This window comes from Salvia hispanica, chromosome 4 (genome assembly GCF_029641045.1).
Source record: "Salvia hispanica isolate PSC_SH4W2 chromosome 4, Shi_PSC_v1, whole genome shotgun sequence".
NCBI lineage: Eukaryota > Viridiplantae > Streptophyta > Magnoliopsida > Lamiales > Lamiaceae > Salvia > Salvia hispanica.
Genome location: NC_142695.1, coordinates 5,443,150 through 5,463,948, shown reverse-complemented (window position 1 = coordinate 5,463,948; position 20,799 = coordinate 5,443,150). Strand labels below are relative to the sequence as shown.

Below are 20,799 nucleotides of genomic sequence, written 5' to 3'. Positions count from 1 at the left end.
ATTCTTAAAGACCGAACTAGAGACCGAATTTGGGCCATTTATTTTCTTAATCTTATGGTTTTGATTAATTTACAATTAATTTAATATTTTATTAAATAAAAACATTTTTTATTTATTTTTTTGTACTTTTTTAATGTTTTTAAATTTTTTAAATTTTTTTAAATTTTTTATTTTTTTTATTCGATAAAAACTTGCTGGAGTAAATAATGAACAATATTCATTACATAATCAATATATCCAGTCAGCCATCACTTTCCCGCCAAAAATGGCAAAACTGACATTAAATTTTTTTTCTAAAAACTCTCCCTTTATATATTGATAGATTTGACTATTTTTCGTGATTTATTTTTCACTATTCAATTTTAAAGCTAAACTCCAAATTGCCCAAATTGCACGGTAAAGTAAGACATACAAATATATTACAAATCGAATGGTTTGGAACATTATTCAAAAAAACTATTGAATGATTAACATTTCACCCTGAATCAAAATTGATAAGTTTTTAATGAGATTTCATAAAATGCTATTTAATGCTATATACAAATTAGTGCATTGCGTGCGAGCCATTCACTATGTAGATTTTATTTGACTATATAGTTGTAATAAATTAGCGAATGGGGCATAATCTACTTATTATTTATTGCCAAAAAATTATATGTGATTGACTTATTATTATAATGATATATAATAGAGTTGTAATAAACTAGCGAATTTATATTTATTATTTATTGCCTAAAAATATGTGATTGACTGATGTTATAATGATACTAATATAGTTTTGAATAAACTAGCAAATATAATTTATTATTTACTACCAAAAAATATTTGTGATTGAAACGATAGTAAATAAAACGAAAATCAAGCAAATAGAATCCACATAATGAACGCAAATATTGTAACTATTAGTTTGACTCAAATTAATTCGATAACAGATCTACGTGAAACCAAGGTCTGAGTTGATCGATTCTTAAAAGCCAACAAATTCCACTAAATTTGAGTTTTTAGTTCATGCTACTTGTCACTCGTATATCATTCATTGCTAATAATGGTCATCGCATTGTCTTTATCTTTCGATGCTGCCCGTTGACCCTTTTCATCCCATTAGTCATGTTTTCAGGACCAGTAGCCTTAGACTTCCACCTTCCATTGAATGTATAGACAACATAGTCAGTCTAGTTTTTTATTTATATAATGATTCATAAAGTACTAGATATTATTATAAATTATTATAAATTATTTTTAATTAATTTAAGTAATAGGTTGACTTAGGCATGCCTCTTGTATCGTCACTTGATCGAGTATATATAATTTTTTCAATGTAAATCATCAATCTCTAACCAAGTAGCAGAGCTATGGATGTATGTGTTAGTTGCAATTCAGTAAGGTCGGCCTAATTTTGTTAATCTCGAAATGTTTTTTTAATTAATTGTTGTGTTAATTGTTTTTAAATTAAGTTTTTGGCCATGATTGTCTTTCTGTGGAGAATTAACTTGCATTGCGAATGTTCTACTTATTTAGAGAAGTTACATTATTTTTGAAGTAGCTATATTCTGTAGATAGATTCTGTAATTTTATGTAGGATAGTAATAAACTTTTTCGATGCAGAATGGGAAGTGAAGAGCAGTGCAGGGAGACTCCAAGGAGAAAATCAGTGCTATATATTCAGATTTCATGATGAAGTAATTGTATTTTTGGTCATCATTTGGGTGTGAATCTCAACAATCAGTTAATCACCCTTTTTTTATGCTAGGATTGTACATTTTGAGGGACTAAGGTCTCCGGCTAGCTCTGTTCTTGTCTGCTTCCAGAAAGCACTTGGTGAGTGAATCTGCTTGAGTTGGTTGAGATTTTCATAACTCGTTCTGTTCCTAGTTATCTGCAGCGATTCGAGAGTTTAGCAACTTGATTCCAATCTTAGTAATTGGTGAATGATGTTAGATGATAAGCAAAACAGTTAATATTGATATACCTGAGCTGGGTTCTTAGGGCGGCCTCCAATCGATAAGACGTCTACATTGGTGGAGCGCAATGTTAATGCTCGTGGATCGAGAAAGGTGATGTCTTATTTTGAAGCTGGATGTACCAACAATCATGACAGGGTACAAAATGTGGGTAACTTTCATCTGATATATACAACCAATTACCAAATAGTAGTTTATTAAATTTATGAGTGAACTATTTTTGTATAATTATGTTTAGGTGAGTTATATCTAGCCATTTGGTCTCACAAGTAAACAACTTTTCTCACACCATACTGACTTTATGTTTAATTCCATGATCTTAGATGTATGTATCTTTTATGTCATGTTCGTGTATGATTCGTAATCATATTTTTTATCATCTAAAAATCAACATAACAGCGTTCACAATTCAATCTTAAACTAAATATGCCAGGTTAGAAGTCTCAGAAGTAAACAACTTTTCTCACACCATACTGACTTTGATTCTTGTTGTATTGTAATTGCCGTTGGGTTGCTTGGTTTTTGGTATTGCAACTCAATCTTGATGTTTCTCTTGATAATTTTCGATATTGTGCAGAAGTGCGTACATGCCATCTTGGACTTGAATACTACATAAATAGAGGTAGTTCTTTCTCAGATTTTTTTATTGCTCAGGATCTCTTCCAAGAAGAGCTGTTATAAGATCTCAAAGCTGCGCAATTTCTTATCTTTACGACATTTTGTATTTGCAAGGTCATTTCTCTTGAAAGTCAATAATTCATGGTTATCCTCTTAGCCGTGTTAGATAAAAGTTCGTGTGACTTTTACTTATATCAGTACTACGAAAATAAAAATATATACTTTTGCCACATCTATCTCAACATTCTTGAATAATACTAGTGTTAGGTTTTGGGTTAAGCACGTTATTCATGTAGTAAGCAATTTGCATTAAGATTATATTCCTTTCATTTGTTCTACACTGCAGTAGCTATATTTTGGGCCTCTTCTTTTGGTGAAGGTGAAAATCCTATTCTTGTGTTTTTCCTTTGTTCCTCATTTCTAGTTTGGATTTGCATATCAATTTATTGGATTTTAAATAGTACTGTAGTAGTTTTTTTTAATGAATTTATGACCTTCCAAATATCTTGAATTATTTCATTGCAATCAATACAATACATTATTAATTTATTATCAAACCAATTACATTCAAATTGCGAAAGGACAAAAGCGCCCTAGCCAACAAAAACATAGTATACAAAATAGAAATAATCACACACCTTTTACATATTCAAACAAATACAAATTCAAACTCATTTATTCCACTCAATTTGATATTCCATATATTTTTGGCATTGATTTAGTTGTATTCATGGGGGTTGGCATTTAGGTGAGCTTCCACAGCATGGAAAACACCCTTTGCCTTCTCTTTCCCTTCCTTGATCTTCTCCTCGGTGATGCTGTGGTTGTCGGTCTTGGTGTGGTACGAGCTGCTCGTTTTCACAACAGAGCCACCATCAGCACCGGGTGTGACCTTCACGACGTACGAGATCGATTCAAGCTCATCGCCCAAAGCATCGCCTTCGATCACACTGTACTTGTAAACAAAGTTGGCCTCATCGACTTCGTCCACGCGGTGCTTGGCAAACTTGAAAGGACTGCCTGCGCACGTGTATAGGATGACATCATTAAAATAAATACAATGGAATTTAATTTAATAGAATAGGATTCATAATTAATCTGACTACGAGAGAAACTAATTTGATAGTCAGATTAGTTTCTCTCATAGTCAGGTTAAAACTAGTACATACTGTCGCCGAAAGTGATCAACTTGATGGTGCCAGCTCCGCCGTCGCCTTGAAGGGTTTCAAAGCTCTTGAAGGCGCCGGGGATGACCTTAGGGATAAGATTGTCGCCGTCGAGGAGGAATCCCTTGAACAACCTGTGTGGTGGGATTGTGGTGACAACCTCATAATCGAAATTCACTACACCCATGATATTAATTATATCTTTGATTTAAGAAAATAAGTTTGGAATTTGTAGCAAAGAATGAAGCAAATGGAGTTGTGTGTTTAAGATTTGTAACAAGAGGCCTTATTTATAGGTGAATGAATAGATGGCATCTTTATCAATATTTCCACTATATTTTTGTCCATACTTTAAAGTCTTCTTTGCAGTGCCAAGAATGTAGTTTCACTAGGTGCATGTGAAAGTGAAGTGTTCCATTTTCAATTTTTTTATTTTCTCTTAAGTTTCTATGAAACTACCTTTCTTTTGATTCTAGAAAAGTTAATTTTGCCTGTCATATCATGGTTATTTCAGTATTCTTATTCAAACGAATTTATGCAATGATAAAATTTCGAGGAGTGACACTGACTTACTATTTTTTCGGATAAAATACTAGTCACTTTATGATGATCAAACCATTTAAGAAAAAGTATTGATGATTAGCAAATTAATATTAGTATTTTTTTCATTAACGAACTTAACTTTCAAAATACGTACCTCCACCTTATCCAAAAGCAAAAAGCAAACACTTTGTAAAAATCTATTTGATAATTTTACTGAAGTGGAGTAGGTAGAAATAGCTAAAATAAAATAAAAAGTAAAAAAAATCAGGCAATCCTAATTTTTTGTATATTAGTTTCGTGGGACATGGAATCAAGTTTAACAAATGCGAATCAAATTAAAGCCGCCTCAATTATTTATTCCCCTATTGCATGTGTGAACAATACAGAAACATAAATTTAATGTTTACCAATAACTAATTCTGTCCTCACCATAATGATAAAAGTAATGGTAATGAAAATATGTCACTTAACCATGAGATATATAGCATGATGATTGATGAAGAATTATTGAATGTTAACAAATAGCTCGGACACATCATTAGTGTCCTTGTCCGGCTCCTTATATTAATTAAATTAATACTAACAATTTAATTGTATATAGCCTCAAATGTGTCTATGTACATGAGGATATGAATCTGAAGGTTAAAATAGGCTCAAGAAATCAGATCAGCATAAACCAAAATATATCAACCAAAATTATATCAATTTATGATATACCTCAAGGAGGCTTTACCTGGAATGAAAGAACAAAAATGGATTCATGAAGGTTTAATTACTGAATCACTTCCCAATGGCATGTTCCGGGTTCGGTTAGATAATGAGGATCTGATTCTAGGTTATGTTTCGGGAAAGATACGGCGTAGTTTTATCCGGATACTACCCGGAGATAAAGTCAAAATTGAAGTAGGATTCGAACCTACGACCAATCGGTTAACAATTGAGTCAGGAACTGATACTAAATCATAAACAGATATGTCACTATAAAAAATTTACTTATATTTTAAAAACACAAAAATTAAGACACTAGTACTAATATTTTAAAATGTTTAAAATAACAACAATTTAAAACACAAAAGAAAGTGTCCCTAAATTAATGAGAAATTATCTTAATCTTTTGTTTTTTCAAAATACTTCTATTTGTATCCACTAATTTTAATTGAGACACCAATAATAAGAACAATTTGTAAAATGTTGGTAGTATAATTAGACATAAATTAGCATCCTTAATATATCTGTGATTTTATGTTCTACGATACTTTTAAAAAGCAGTCCTAATGAACTATTTCCTATAAATATAAATAATAAGTCAAGATTTTAAGCACATAAATTTTGACCAACGTTCCTTAGCGAAAAATCCATGTGTAATTATGAAGGCACAATTTTTTTTTGACAAGTTGTATTTTTTATGTGAATTCAAGAAATTTAGAAGAATTTAATTTGATTTGATGTGGGAATAGGAGTTTTCGCATAGAATGACTAATGATTTAATAATTTCATAAAAATCCATAAAATCCAACGTGGTCAGGATCACATGCATACATCTAACTAATTGAAAAGCAAATTTATACATTACTTATTAACAACTTGGTTTAGTCAGTTGAATTGAACGCGTCAATGTATAGATTAGTAACTTGATTTGTGCTTAATTACTGCATTAATCAATGACCTGATCACCTGATTTCAAGGTTAAGTAAAATTTAAATATATATAAGCCATATATAGCGTTGCACTAAATCAACAACATGCTTACTTAATTTTCACTCCTATTTATGAGTAAAACATGTCTTGGTGCCTCAATTTCGGGGAACTATTACCAATTTAATTAGGTTTATCTAAACTTTTTTTTAAAGTATTATCTAAACTTTTTTTTAAAGCGGAATATAATACTTAGTCATTAATTTGTATTTTTATGGAAAATAAGTCACCGACTACCTACAGATGGTCCCATTATATTCTATTTGACTTGGCATTCAATCTTATCGATATGATATTATTAGTATATTTTTCCCGTCCATCAAAATTGAAATTATATGCGGACCTTAATTATTTGAATAAATATCTAATAGACATATGACATAATTTTCTAAAACATGAAACTAAATAACTGAGGCGGCTTCTGTTTAGGTGTATTTTTTATTAATTCTTTTAATTAAATTAATTTTAAATCTGTTAAATCTGGGTGTCAACTTTATTAACTAGCTTTTCAAATTCTACCTGCCACTTCACTAAAGCTCAAAGTTCTATTGCAGTTGTTTTCTTTCTACTATGGATTTGTTGAAGTGTTGAAAGTTACATTCATACTGACTATATACAAACGATTTGACGGACGTAATACAAAGTCAAAACAAAACATGAAAGCACGGCGTGAGGGACTGCGACAACGCGCTTATAAGCTTCACGGTCCGTTACTTGTGCACTTAATTATTATATGCTTTTATCGTATAAATATTTAATTAATAAAGACTCACCGTCAATATGAGATTAATGAATAGTAGAATATTATTTGATCTAATAACTTCTTGATTTAATTCACTATTACTAACTTACCGAAAATCGGTTTAGAGAAATTGAATAAACTATAATCATTTGTTTGAAACGCGGATCAAATTTGTACTGTTTAATTTTGTAAAATAAACCATTGTCTCATAAGACTCGATCAAACTGCGTTAACTATATACGATATACAGTAAAATTTTTAATTAAATATTGAATTCGTTTTTTTTTTCCGAGGGGAAAATCATTTAATTTTATTCTGAATACAACCGAACAAACATCTTGGAGCCAAGTTCGACTTGCATATCATTACACCTTGAGACAAAAGAAATAACAATAATTGGCCAACTAATGAGAAATCATATTCTCATTTGGTTCATAATATTTTTGGGTATTGCAATTTGCATCTATATGATCCACTTTAAATATTTACGTCGAAAATCATCATATATATGTGTGAAATACTTTCAATCTTACATTCTAAGCTGATAGCACGTGAGATTGTAAATGTAATCCAACCTGCAGAACTTCTAGAAGAAAAGAAAATTCATGGATACATACTTATTAATCAATTTTAATCAACGTGTAAAATACTACATATCACATGCATAGAGAAATTCTTAAGTATCTTTCTAATTCTTATCAAATTATACATGTATGTACTCTGATCTGTAGTAGTTGGTACACCATTTATAAAATATTACTAATATGTATATAAAAATATAGACTACTATCCCGACATAGACAAAAGTAGTAGCATAAGTAATTAATAAAGATGAGATTATTTTCTTGTATGCCAATATTAACCCTAAGTTCACCTATAAATAGTGCATTTGTTTCCAACCTTAAACTCACAACTCAACCTTACAACACATTAAAACTCTTCTTCTCTTCCATTTGTTCCAACATTTTTAAAATCAAGGACATTATCATCATGGGTATCGTGACCTACGAATACGAAGTCGTCTCCACCATCTCACCATCTAGGTTGTTCAAGTCGTTCATTCTCGATTCTGACAACCTCATCCCCAAGGTCGTCCCCGGGGCTTTCAAGAGCTTCGAAATTCTTGAGGGCGATGGCGGAGTTGGTACCATCAAGTTGATCACTTTTGGTGAAGGTAAATACCGCTATCTCTGCTCTCTGCTTTCCTTTTCTGGTTGTCACATTTAACTTAGCATGTTTTACTTTCAGTAATCACTATACATGCTATATATGTGAGTCACACACCTTTACAATACAATCTTGCTTTGGAAATGTTTGATGAACTTTTAAATCTAATGTTATTTAGATTTTTAAGTATAATCTAAGGGCAATATTGTCTTTTAAGTCATTTAATTCCAATTGATTTTGAAATACTACTATAATGTAGTCATTGTCTTGCTTTCTTACGTAGAAATTAAATATCCAAATGTGCATGGCAGGTAAAATAGAAGACTATCACTTACCAAATAGAAAAATAAATAGAAACATGTGTACCTTCTAACAACTTGTATATAATCATATAGGTAGCCAATTCAAATTTGCAAAACACAAGGTGGAAGAAATCGATGAGGCCAATCACACATACAAATATAGTGTGATCGAAGGTGATGCTTTGGGAGACGAGATCGATTCGATCTCGTATGTCGTGAAGGTCGACGCTGGCCCAGATGGTGGCTCCGTGGTGAAAACGAAGAGCTCATACCACACCAAAACGGAGCACCACAGCATCACGGAGGAGAAGATCAAGGAAGGGAAAGAGAAGGCAAAGGCTATCTTCCATGCAATTGAGGCTCACCTCCATGCACATCCACATGAATACTAGTTGTAATTAATAAATTAAAGGGAACTATCAATATTTTCAAATTTCCAAATAAATTATATAAGGTGGTGGTTTGAAGTTGTATTGTTTGTGTTTATGTACAAGGTGTGTATTTTTATGGGTGCTATAGCATCCTTTATTTGCTTGAAATGTAATTGGTTGCATTTTGGTTATATATGGTTTGAATAAATAATTATATATGTTTTTTGTGGAATATTTATTTGGTTATTAATTATATTGACAATTTTGGATGTTAAAGGTAATACAATTAATAATGAATTCTATATAGAATTGAAGAGTTATTAGTTTAAACTTAACTTTAAATGGCTAATCAACATTAACTTTACTTCATCATAATTTAAAGTGGGACATTCTAAATTTCCTAACAACAACCATACTATTCGGCTGGTATTCAATATGCTCATAAACTCATTTATGTTGATATCTACTTATCTTTAGTGGTACCTTACAATTCATGCCATCAAAAGATTTAATGGCTGCAAAAATTTGTTGAAACATAATCTATCATATCAAATTGCATATATAAATTCCCATGTCTCAACACAAACTCATTGCATAATCAATTGATCTTCAAGTACATTTCATTAGTAAAAGTGATCAAAAAAATTTCACAATATGTCGACTGTGACATTCACGGAGGAGTTCACAAGCACCGTGGCCGCGCCGCGGCTGTTCAAGGCATTGATCGTTGACGGCGATAACCTAATTCCCAAAATTGCCCCTCAAGCCCTAAAAAATATTGAGATTCTTGAAGGAAATGGAGGCCCCGGAACCATCAAGAAAATCAACTTTGCAGAAGGTCTAATTTCTTGCTTTTCTTTATTATATAATTAGTACATTTTTAGTTTGATCAAGAAATATAAATTAAACTAAGTTTTTGACCAAAAAAGTTTGTCCTTTTATATTAAATTCTATTTCAAATTTTGTCCAAGGCCTATACATTTGAATTTCGCTACAAATTGTTTAACCAGTTCGTTACAATACGTATCAGGTCCTTATTTAACCCAAAAAAACTAAGTTCGGTTTATGTTACACGCACAGGTAGTGAATTTAAGTACATGAAGCACAAAATTGATGTTCTAGACGAGGCAACGATGACCTATTCTTACACATTGATCGAAGGCGATCCATTGATGGACAAGCTCGAAAAGGTTACTTATGAAACGAAGATGGAAGCTAGCGAAGATGGTGGTACCAAGGGCAAAAATGGTAGTACATATTATACGAAACCGGGTGTCGAGATCAAAGAGGAAGAGATCAAGGCTGGAAAAGAGAAAGCAGCTGGTTTGCTTAAGGCTGTGGAGGCCTATCTCTTGGCCAACCCAGAGATTTATGCATGAATTTATGAAGATGAATTTTCAACAAATTAAACTTGGCTATGTATTGTGTTTTGAGTTTGTTTTGCCCAACCTATGTATGTGAATTGGGTGGAAAATAAGATGTTTCGTGGTGATGAAATGGATATGTTTTATTTCGTTTTATATGGTTATTCAAGTACAAGGACCAAGTATCTTATGATAATCTATTTCGATTGAGTACATTAATTTGGAGACTTTTTTAGATAACAATGGTTTCTTTATCTTAAATCAATTAAATAAAAGATGATATTGTTTATAGGATTGAGTTATTATACAACATATATTTATCATATACAATACATTCAGATGAAATACTATGAATTTGGTGTGATTTAAATTGAATTCAAAACATGAAAATTTGGTTACCGGTTGGATATCAACGGTGGTCCACGAATTCATATACTAGTAAAGTGACAAATTCATTGTAAATCTTCATGATTTAAGGGCACCTCCACTGAGATTTATATAGTGTATGATTAACATAAAGATAAAGACATTTGGAAAGGCACGAAGATTAATGTATTAAACCGAATTGAAATTTTAATTAACAAAAATAGTTTCATACCAAGTACGCTATAAAATCGAAACCGACACAATTTAGAAATCAGTTATCAAAATAACCAGTCCTAAGCTAGCTGTTTTCCAGTTAATTACCCCAATTTAACCAAACTAAAATTTAAAACTAACTATATTGGTGTTAGAAGGCCCATGGGCCTTTTGGATAACTCATTAGGCAATATGGTCTGCCAGAAAAAGTAGGTTGTAGTATATGGTTCTATCACTCTTTCTCCCATGTTTTGTTCATAATCGATGTGGGATAAATTCATGTCTCTCTTTTCTGTCAAAATGTACACACAAAGAAAACATTAGAGTGCTTTTGATACTACCCCAACTTTTTGAAAGCCTTGAAAGTCAGTGTGCTGAGAAATAAAATATACTCCCTCCGTTCCGGATAATTCGGGTCACTTTGACCGGGCACGAGTTTTAAGAATTGTAATGAAAAATGAGTTGAAAAAGTTAGTGGAATGTGGGTCCTACCTTTATATATTAGTTTTATAATAAAATGTGAGTAGGAATGAGCTACTGGAATATGAGGTCCACTACCAAAAATGGTAAAAGTGAAATGAGACAAATTATGTGGGACGTACCGAAATGAAAAACTGGGACGAATTATCCGGGACGGATGGAGTATTGCTTTATTGTTATAAGATTGAACGCATCAAAATGAAAAAGTTTGATTATCGATTAACCAACATTATTCGGTTAACTAGTCAATCGATAACCTACTAACCGAATACTCATCCCTAAAATATTCATGATAAGGGTGTACTTCTCGTAATTAATCTTAAACCCAGATAGCTATTGCCAAAACATTGAAATAATTTGTTGTAAATATCCAACATTGTCACCGGGGGCAAATAACTCTATCTAATAAGTTAGTTAGGTGCATCAAGTGATTGGATATCATGCCATCATGTTCATGCCGACACTTTCCTAATGTAATGGTGGGGGCCTGGGAGGTGCAATTAATTTCATTATTATAAACTCATTTCTAAAAATCTTTCCAACATTTATTATATTTTATTGTACAGGGATCTCACATTTTTATCAATATATTATTTATTTAATATTATTGCTCAAATAATTAGTATGCAAAGAATCCGGAAACTTAATCCCATCACCTCGAGATTTTCCAAGAACATCTTCACATGGTTTCAACATGTTGGCCACCTAGTTTCTTAATCACTTGTTAAGCCACTAACTAAAACTAATATTCTCCAAATCACATTTAAGCAAAAATAAGTGATTTAACTCAAAAAAGGACTTCTACTTCACATGGGAAGGTTCCCTTTGCGCGTTGAATGGGTCAAAAATTGGTTCCCCACTATGAAAGACTACTTATTTTCTTTAAGTCAACTAGAGTCATTTTCATCTTCTTCCTATTCTCTCAAACCCTCACCCATTTGAATCATATTCCCATCTCAATTTTTGTGTGAAAAAACACAGGAGAAGAAAAGAAAAAAATGGGGGTGATCAAAGTGTCACAAACCTTTAGAACAAAAGTGACCCCAAATAGGATGTTCAAGGCCTTGATCCTTGATTCTCACAATCTTGCTCCCCAACTCATGTTTTCATCAATCAAGAACGTTGAAATCCTCGAAGGCACCGGCGGACCGGGAACCATCAAACAAATCAATTTCACAGAAGGTGTGTTTTTCAATATATTACTACTAGAATTATTTCACTTTTTTTATTTCGATTTCGTAACTAAGGAAAGTTTTATGATATTTTCAACTTAATATATTAATAAAAAAAAATTCTGGCTTCACCACTGCGACTGCTGGCTTATTTTGTATTTTTTTTTTGCAGCGAGTCCGTTGAACTACGTGAAGCATAGGATCGATGAGCTCGACGAAGAAAACTTTAGGTGCAAGTACACATTTATTGAAGTGGATGGATTGATGGCTAAGCTTGATCGCATCACACATGAGGTGAAGTTTGAGGCATATGGATTTGGAGGGTGTCGGTGCATGATTACAAGTGAATATTATACAAAGGATAATATGGAGATTAAAGAAGAAGATATTGAGCAAGGCAAAGATAGGGCTGTTGGAATGTATGAAGTTGTGGAAGCTTATCTTTTGGCACACCCTCATGCCTATAATTAATTCTAACATTTTTTTGGAGTATTGTAATTTGTATGTATTTGTTAGTTTACTGTTCACTTTTAACGACGTGTATGGTTATTTTTATCTTTTATGGTTATTTAAATTTTGTGGATTTTTTCTTGATTCAAGCAAAAACACATATATATTGAAATCACTATTGTTTTTTGCCAAGTGATGAATTTCATATGGCATACCAAACGAAAAGGAAATGGGCCGTTTCGTTTTTGGGTTGATTGCACATCTTAATCTAAAATAAATTTGGAAACCATACATACGTCATTTCTAAGCAATGTTCGAACTCCACTTAAAAAAATTGAATCAAAATAAAAAAATAAAAATAAAAACAATAAAATCAACGTATAGTGAAAAAATAAACGCTAATGTTCAAACTTCATTGCTCTATTTTACCATGTCAAATAAAATAAAATACTAATAAATTAATTAATTTGAAAAATAAAACAAAGAAAAGTTGGCTTTTGCAGATTCCGAAATATGATTATTATTTTTGTGATTAATGCAACAAATTTCGTTAATCAAACATATACGCACCCACAATTTTGTGCGTGTAAATATCTCAATCTAAAGCTGTCTAATTAAACCAAAAGAAGAGTCTATCGTTTTACATCTAAAAGATCAAAAATTGAAAAAGGGATTAAATAAAGGAAACCCAACAACCAAGAAAAAAACTCATAACAATCAAGTGGTTCAATTCCCTCTTTTGATTTTAGGTTCACAAGTAAGAATCAAGGGCTCACATATATACTAGTATATCAAAATCATTCAAACTTAAGAAAGTCAAAATTTGGCGTCAACTTAAGTTATCTTAATTCCACGTATATATTCCAAATATTTAGCAGCCGGTGTAGACAAAATGTGACATAAACATCATTATGAATTTTATTTTATTTTTGAAAATTCAAAGGTGTGTAAACAAAGAATTTCCAATCCCCACAACTTTGAAGTCTTTGTATAACTCATGTTCAATATTGATCAAGTGCATTGTTAACAAACTTCACACACCTATAAATATACAACTTATTTCCATATAATTATCACTAATTTTTTCAATATCATATCACATATAGTCATATTATTCCCTCTCGTACTATTCTTGAAATCGCTACTATGAGTGTCACCAAAATTAGTCAAGAATTCGCTAGCCCGGTTGCCCCGGCACGTGCATTTAGGGCATTGATCCTTGAATCCAACACCCTATTGCCAAAACTCCTACCACAATTCATCAAGAGTGTCGAATTATTGCAAGGAGATGGAGGAGTTGGAAGCATCGAGCAAGTAAATTTCACCGAGGGTAAGCATTTTATAAACTTATGTCTCATTGAATTATTAATTGTTTCATGATTTTCATCTTTTTTTTTAATGTGAATATTTTGAAAGTTCAAAAATAAAAATTTTAATTGTTAACTCATGCAGCTAGTCACTTTAAGTACATGAAGAACCGTATCGATGAACTAGACAAGGAAAACTTCGTGTGCAAATACACGATGGTTGAGGGCGATGCATTGGCCGACAAGATCGAATCGATCGCTTACGAGATTAAGTTCGAGAACTCCAATGACGGCGGCTGCATTTGCAAGATGACGAGCGAGTATCAGGCGTTTGGAGGGTACGAGGTGCAGGAGGAAGAGGTGAAGGCCGGGAAAGAGAGTGCCATGGCTATATACAAAGTTATTGAAGCCTATCTCTTGGAAAACCCCAATGCTTTTGCCTAGTTTATTTGTCTAGTATTCAATAATTTGATTGATTATTGTGTGTTTTCACTATATTGATTGATATTGTTTTCAATTTTAATTGTGATTGATAATAAGATTTTTTTTTTAATTTGTGGGTTAAGTTTGAATGCCTAAACCGGTTTTTTGCATTTGTAACGACAATGATTATGAAGATTCTGGGATTGATTTCAATAGTTGGTGATCCATGATGAGGAAATGGATTATAAACTGATATCTCTATAGACTAAAAATCTAATTATAAGAACAAAATGCTGTTATCGCAGAAGTGTTGTCAATAATGATTAAAACAAAACTGTTTAATACTATGAATTGCATAACTGCATAATACAATGGTGACAAAATTAGGGGTTAATCGCTTACCCTTCTCTATTACAAACATGTCTAATCATCACTCTCACTGTCTGTCTCAGAATCATCATCAACTCCATAAACAACTTCATCAACATCTTCATCTTCGCTCTCATCCTCATGCTCATCATCATCACGTTCTGAGACGGGAGTCTTGTTGTCTACAGCCTTGTTAATCTGGTTACAATGCAAAGCTCATTAGCACAGAAACAAGCAGAGGGAAACTCAGTTTACATGAAATCAAAAGATTAACCTGAGCAGACACGAGTTGCAAACGACCGGATAACTGGAGTAAAGAGTTCATTGCTGGTGCTTTGGCGTTGGCAAGCTGAAGATGGAGTATGCATAAAGTGAGTCATAAGCCAAAAAAGGACAATATTAAGTAATTCTAACGTATTGACGATAATGTTCTTGGATATTTTGAGTAATATTCATCAGTTTACCTTGTATAAGGAATCAAGAAATTTTGGTTCCTTAGATTTGATGAAACCACTGTGACACGCCAAAATACAAGATATCCAAGGGAGAACATACTTGCTACTGTGTGATCTGGCAAAAGAATAACTATATTAAGGAGGAGACGAAATATGGATTGAGAAACATATTTTATTCTGCGAAATTTGGGTAATAGTTTGCAAGTGCAGGAGCTAAATTGAATACTATTATCGTAGCAAAGAACATCACATTCGAGTTCCCAGATATTCAGAGATCAGACCTGGATTGCCAAACATCCACCAATCCTTTTAAAAGGTCGAATGCATCACTAGGTTCCAGGGACAAAACAGTAGTCTTCACCTATAGAGTTAGGGACAAATTTATCATCCTATATCCAAATATCTGGAACAGACACAAAGCTTAAAACTTCATCATAAAGAATACCTTTTTCTGTGGTGTACTTGCATCAAGATTGATGCCCTTCAGGTATTTAGAGACCAATGTCGAGCTTAATGCATCATCCGTACTGCTGAGTATCCCTAAAGATCTCAGCTGATCCTCCATGCACAGTGTAACAGTGTCTAATTCATCTTTTTCTGGATTGTACATAGCATGAGTCAGATAATCATTGCGCATCCGCTCCTCTCAATCAATTTACGAAGAGACAAGCATCATGCAGTGTCACTGACTATATTCCAAGATCACAACAGTTGAAGCAAGAAAAGCAGTATGTTGGTCTTTAAAACTTCATAATCACTATGTAATCCTTGTGACAAAATGCCTCAATGACACAAGGCCTACTTGTAAAAAGCAACTTTAATCTTTATTGCTTCATTTGCATGATTCTATTACAGTAATTTGCAATGCAAGATTTGCTCTTTCAGTAGAGAGCACAGAAAACTTATAATTTGCTATGGAAGATTTGCTCTTTGAGTAGAGACTAGGGAGCAAACAGATCTTTTCAAACCATTGACGTGGTTCTTATGAAGAAACAAACAAAGAAAATGAAGCATAAAATAAATAAAAGAAGGGGGGTGAATTTCTCCATGCATACCTTTGACTCCAACAGGTTTGGCTTCACTCTTTCCAGTAACCAAATCAAGCATCTGAGGCACAGGGCCTAATGCGCCCTCTATGTTTGAGCGATCGAGAGCAGTAACTGTTCAACATATATGTATACGTACATAAAAGTTAATACCACATTAAGGATAAGATAGCTACAATAATTAACATCACCATGTTTGATAATAACAAGCAAGCAGATGCACATTTGAATCAAGCTAATGGTAATGGTGATGCCATATAGAGTTTCATAACAACCAAGGATGCATCTTATTGTGTAGAGGGAGCATCTGACTTGCCTTCGTTACGGATGTGCGAAGTTTTTCTAGATTTTTGGGGTTTGCTGGTTGGTAACAGGATACCATTGTGTGAAAAACTTAATTGTAAGTCTGTTCCAGGCTGAACCATAACTTTTTCAAATGTCGGTTTTATAAGCAAACCGTATGCGAGGAATACGTGACCAGATGCAGGCATAGAAATATTCTGTAGCTTTCCAGCAAATACATTGGGAATTCCCCCCCTGTGTTTCTGTAGAACTTCATCATCAGAAGGTACGAATATCTTTGTTGGTTTAGAATTGCGCAATTCATCAATAGTCTTCCCATGCCAAAAATAGCAGACACCAATTTCCGATATAGCCAAAACACATAGACTGGCATCATCTGCATCGCCTGTGTTGACAAACTTGCTGTCCAAGAATACAGCAGGATGTTCCATTGCAAGGACAACAGAACCAGATTTCTTTTTGTTACCATCAATTTCCCAAACTGCAATATATCGTTCTCCTACTGCTGAAGAAAGCACATATTTGCCATCTTCAGAGAAAATCATGCATCTCACAGCTCCCTATTATAAATGGAGAAATATGAATGATCTATGCAACAAGGCTCGAAAAAGTGAAAGAAATTAGCAGCAATTCATATAGAAAAAATTAATTAATAAAGTTAGTTATTGTAGGAACTAAAGAAAGGAAACTATGAGCTCACGGGATGGCCAGAAAATTTCTGCAGCTTTTTGTGGTTTGTAGAATTGAAAATCTTTAACTGAGATGCTGCAGTTGCTATCATTCTCCCATCTGATTAGTGCAGTAGCCAACCAGTAATCAATGAGTAAGGAAAATAACAAATTCTAGCAAAAACTTATACGAAGACTGCAACAGCCATAAAGGAAGGAAAACTGTACACCAGTTTACAGGCTTTGAAATGCAACAACTTATCAGTCGTTTATGTTGACACTTATAAACCAGCTTACGAAAATTGAAACTTTTCTGAAAAAAAGGATGTGGGAAGTACCTGGGGAGATAGCTAACGAAGATATGGCCCTTGAAGCAGCACTGAACTTATTTAACAAGTTCCCTGACATTGCTTCTATCTCACAAACCATTCCATCTGCACCCACCGTGTAAATGTGTGAGCCATGTGCAGGAAATGAAATAGCACTGACACCCCTGCCAATTTTAACAGAGAAGAGCAAATAACTGATTAGCACAAAAACACATGTATTTATGCTTAAATTTCATGGATGTTGAAGATGAAAGCATGACAGAAAGGTCCCCGTAAGGATGTAATTTCAATCATTGCAACCATTACTTCATTTTCCTATGCTAACCCTTATTGATATATAAACATAAAAACAGTCATGTTGTACTAAAGCTAAAAGTACACAAAATTTTAGGGCCAAGTCAGCTTTAATTAAATAATAATAAAAAAAAGAAGAAGATGCAAGTCATCAAGCTAGTGTCAATGTTTGAACAAAATAACAAAGGGCGAACCATCCAATTTCATATCACACTTATCCAGATTTAGTATCCTGCGAAACTCAAATACATCAAAGAATAAAGAAATAGCATTTTGATACTCACCCTGGATGGCAATTGTTAACCCTCCATTTCAACTGACCGGCAGCCACATCCAACGCGAGAACATCCCCACCTCCAGTCCCCAACAACAGCAGGGAACTCCCGAGCTTCCTTTTCTTCTGAACACAGAAGTTCAACATCATTCAATAATCAGTATCATATATAAGCTAGTATGCATTGATAGAAAAGAACTATACAACAAATTATTTTAACAATATATGCTCAAAAACCAAACCTTTTTCTCCAGAGAAAACCACTTCATACATGTATAATCCATGGAAAGGTGCCCTCCCTCCTGATTCCCAAAGACACTCTTCGTCTCTGTCGAATCAAGATCAGCAAATTCAGTCTGCACCTGACTCTTCCCGGTGTCCCATATCTACGAGTTTGACAAACTAAATTATTATCCACATCCAAATCTCCTATCGTACGAATTACTATCCCAGCAAATGAATGCATGTATGAACTATGTAATTGCATCATATTTCATTGTTTTTATTAAAAGTGTAATTCAGTCAAATACTCTCGTGCTCAGGCTTCATTTATTTAGTATAAATCCAAGCCTCGAGCTTTATTTTACAAATAGTTCGAGACTGTGAGCTTATTCGATCCCACTGAGCATTCTAAATTTAGATAGATGTTTCAGCTATTAGGTTCTTTTATCCATTTAATCAGTAAACGAGCTTAAACTGAGTCAAGCTCTGAATAGCTTAGGAGTAAGTTACATCCCTAATTTTGATACAAAGATGAATAAAAAATCTAACAACTCAACAACAAGAGCGCATTGCTACACTGCCTAAAAATCGTTTTTAATAACTAAGCTAATTGCATAGCACAACCTAAATCAAATTAAGGAACACTACAAACAAACAGTAAAAATCATCACATTTTTCAACAATTTATAGCAATTAAAGCATGAAAGAAACGCACCTTCACCCGACCATCACCGAGAGTGATGGCAAACAAGTCCAAATTCGGACTAAATGAAGTTAAAACGTCTCTTATATTTGACGACACCATTTTCTCTTTTTCGAGCTGTTCCTTAGAAAGTAGAATGAAGAAAATCAATCAATGCTGCAACACACCACCGCGAGCCCGGAGAAGCAGAGGGACGGAGAGGCAGGCGGGGAGGTGTCGCGGCGGCGCGGCACGCAGGGCAAGTTTCGCCGGTGCGAGGGAGAGAGAATGGTTTTGGAGGCGCGCTTTCAGTAAGGGTTTTGAGGATTTAATTATTTTAGGCTTTTATATGTCAGTCAATTTATGTTATGTTTTAAAAATTGAGTTCTTTTTCATTTAAGTAAATATTTTTTAACTATATACTCCTATTATATTCAATCTTTTTGACTTTCTATTAATCTTTAATATTCCGTATATTGAAATTATTTGAGGTTTGTATTTATAAATGAATTTATTTATTCATATTTGATATTTAAGTTGTACTAGTCTAATTTCAAAATATATTTATATTTAAATTACTAAAAGTTGTAAACATAGTTAGAATTAAATTGATTTTAATTTCTTCTCGGAAATGACATGGAGTATTACCGTTCAATTCTTACTCTTTCTGTCTCATAAATATAGAGATATTTGAGACGGTACTGGAATTAATGGATATAATGGCAAAATAAGAGAAATATGTAAATGGTGGTTTAAATTATACTATTAGTGTTTAATGATATGGTATAAGTTGTAAATCAATTGATGTATATGGATAATGAGTTGATGAGAACTTTCAATAAATGAAAATGGGCTATTTTATGGGACGAACGGAAAAAAAAAAAGTCCTTATTTTGATGGGACGGAGGAAGTATTTCTCTTTTGATGCTTCTCAAAAAATTGAAATATGCATATACATTGTCATGTATTGAATTTAAATTTGGCAAGAGCGAATATATTCATTGTGAAAACTTATATTTTGGTATTCGCTTGATAATCTCAAATTAGTGCAAAAAATCAGTTTAAGTCTTGCATTGCACATGGTTAAACACTAGTATGCTGCAAAATGTAGAGATGATGATGGCATGTAATCGGGAGAAAAAGACAATTAGAAGCGATATCAAACAGAGATATTCTCTTTTCAAATATATATGGAAGAGGCAACGGAGACTCCCTTAAACTTCATTAGTTTCATCCACTACAAAAATCTCGCGATTTCATTTCCGCTATTAAATGACTTAATTCCACTGCTAAATCAGATTAAGAGTGGATAGGGGAGCGGTTATATTGCTAACTCAATACCTAATTGCTAACTACAACTAAATAATACTCCCTTCGTCCCATATTTGGAGTCACCTATTGTTATGACTCGGGTTTTAAGAAAGAGTTGAAGTGTGTAATAAATGAAGTGAGATGATGGAGTGTGTAATAAATGAAGTGAGATGATAGAGTTGGTTGAAGGTGGGTCCCTTTTGACTTTTGATTTTTGTTTTGGTTTATTTTAATGTAGATAATGACATTTTGATGTAATTTTGATGAAGAATGAGGTAAAATTGTATGACCAAATATGAAAAATTCTAAAAGTGACTCTTAAACTGGGACAGACTTTTATGGCAAAAAGTGACTCTTAATCTGGGACGGAGGGAGTAGTCATTAGATATTCAAATTAAGGGCCTAGATCATCAACACGAAATGTCAATACGATCAACAAAAAACGTCAATAAAACCATAGGATTAATTCCATAAAATATCAATAGGGGTATTAATGTCAGTTAACT

General features: G+C 33.1%; 6 protein-coding genes across 6 annotated transcripts; 4 read left to right on the top strand and 2 right to left on the bottom strand.

Annotated features, from left to right (window-relative positions):
• Positions 1–3,104: 3,104 nt before the first annotated feature.
• On the bottom strand, positions 3,105–4,014 carry LOC125192809 (major allergen Pru ar 1-like). Its single transcript, XM_048090469.2, has 2 exons — positions 3,749–4,014; positions 3,105–3,599 (listed from the first exon to the last, which is right to left on the bottom strand). Exons 1-2 carry the CDS (start codon positions 3,930–3,932, stop codon positions 3,298–3,300), a joined length of 486 nt encoding a protein of 161 aa, XP_047946426.1. The 5' UTR covers positions 3,933–4,014; the 3' UTR covers positions 3,105–3,297.
• A 3,629-nt stretch (positions 4,015–7,643) lies between these two features.
• On the top strand, positions 7,644–8,799 carry LOC125197449 (major allergen Pru ar 1-like). The gene is made up of 2 exons (XM_048096189.2): positions 7,644–7,899; positions 8,288–8,799. The coding sequence occupies exons 1-2, from the start codon at positions 7,716–7,718 to the stop codon at positions 8,584–8,586; spliced, it is 483 nt and encodes a 160-aa protein (XP_047952146.1). The 5' UTR covers positions 7,644–7,715; the 3' UTR covers positions 8,587–8,799.
• A 349-nt stretch (positions 8,800–9,148) lies between these two features.
• Positions 9,149–10,085, top strand: LOC125197448 (major allergen Pru av 1-like). Its single transcript, XM_048096188.2, has 2 exons — positions 9,149–9,403; positions 9,646–10,085. The coding sequence occupies exons 1-2, from the start codon at positions 9,220–9,222 to the stop codon at positions 9,942–9,944; spliced, it is 483 nt and encodes a 160-aa protein (XP_047952145.1). The 5' UTR covers positions 9,149–9,219; the 3' UTR covers positions 9,945–10,085.
• A 1,806-nt stretch (positions 10,086–11,891) lies between these two features.
• Positions 11,892–12,745, top strand: LOC125193211 (major allergen Pru av 1-like). Its single transcript, XM_048090971.2, has 2 exons — positions 11,892–12,170; positions 12,333–12,745. Exons 1-2 carry the CDS (start codon positions 11,987–11,989, stop codon positions 12,629–12,631), a joined length of 483 nt encoding a protein of 160 aa, XP_047946928.1. The 5' UTR covers positions 11,892–11,986; the 3' UTR covers positions 12,632–12,745.
• Positions 12,746–13,674: 929 nt separating this feature from the next.
• LOC125196209 (major strawberry allergen Fra a 1-2-like) lies at positions 13,675–14,470 on the top strand. The gene is made up of 2 exons (XM_048094632.2): positions 13,675–13,940; positions 14,063–14,470. Exons 1-2 carry the CDS (start codon positions 13,757–13,759, stop codon positions 14,359–14,361), a joined length of 483 nt encoding a protein of 160 aa, XP_047950589.1. The 5' UTR covers positions 13,675–13,756; the 3' UTR covers positions 14,362–14,470.
• A 166-nt stretch (positions 14,471–14,636) lies between these two features.
• Positions 14,637–19,310, bottom strand: LOC125196208 (transducin family protein / WD-40 repeat family protein). Its single transcript, XM_048094631.2, has 12 exons — positions 19,016–19,310; positions 18,321–18,464; positions 18,089–18,204; positions 17,520–17,674; positions 17,214–17,302; positions 16,527–17,073; positions 16,220–16,324; positions 15,610–15,761; positions 15,446–15,525; positions 15,174–15,279; positions 14,984–15,058; positions 14,637–14,907 (listed from the first exon to the last, which is right to left on the bottom strand). Exons 1-12 carry the CDS (start codon positions 19,103–19,105, stop codon positions 14,764–14,766), a joined length of 1,803 nt encoding a protein of 600 aa, XP_047950588.1. The 5' UTR covers positions 19,106–19,310; the 3' UTR covers positions 14,637–14,763.
• Between the last annotated feature and the right edge of the window lie 1,489 nt (positions 19,311–20,799).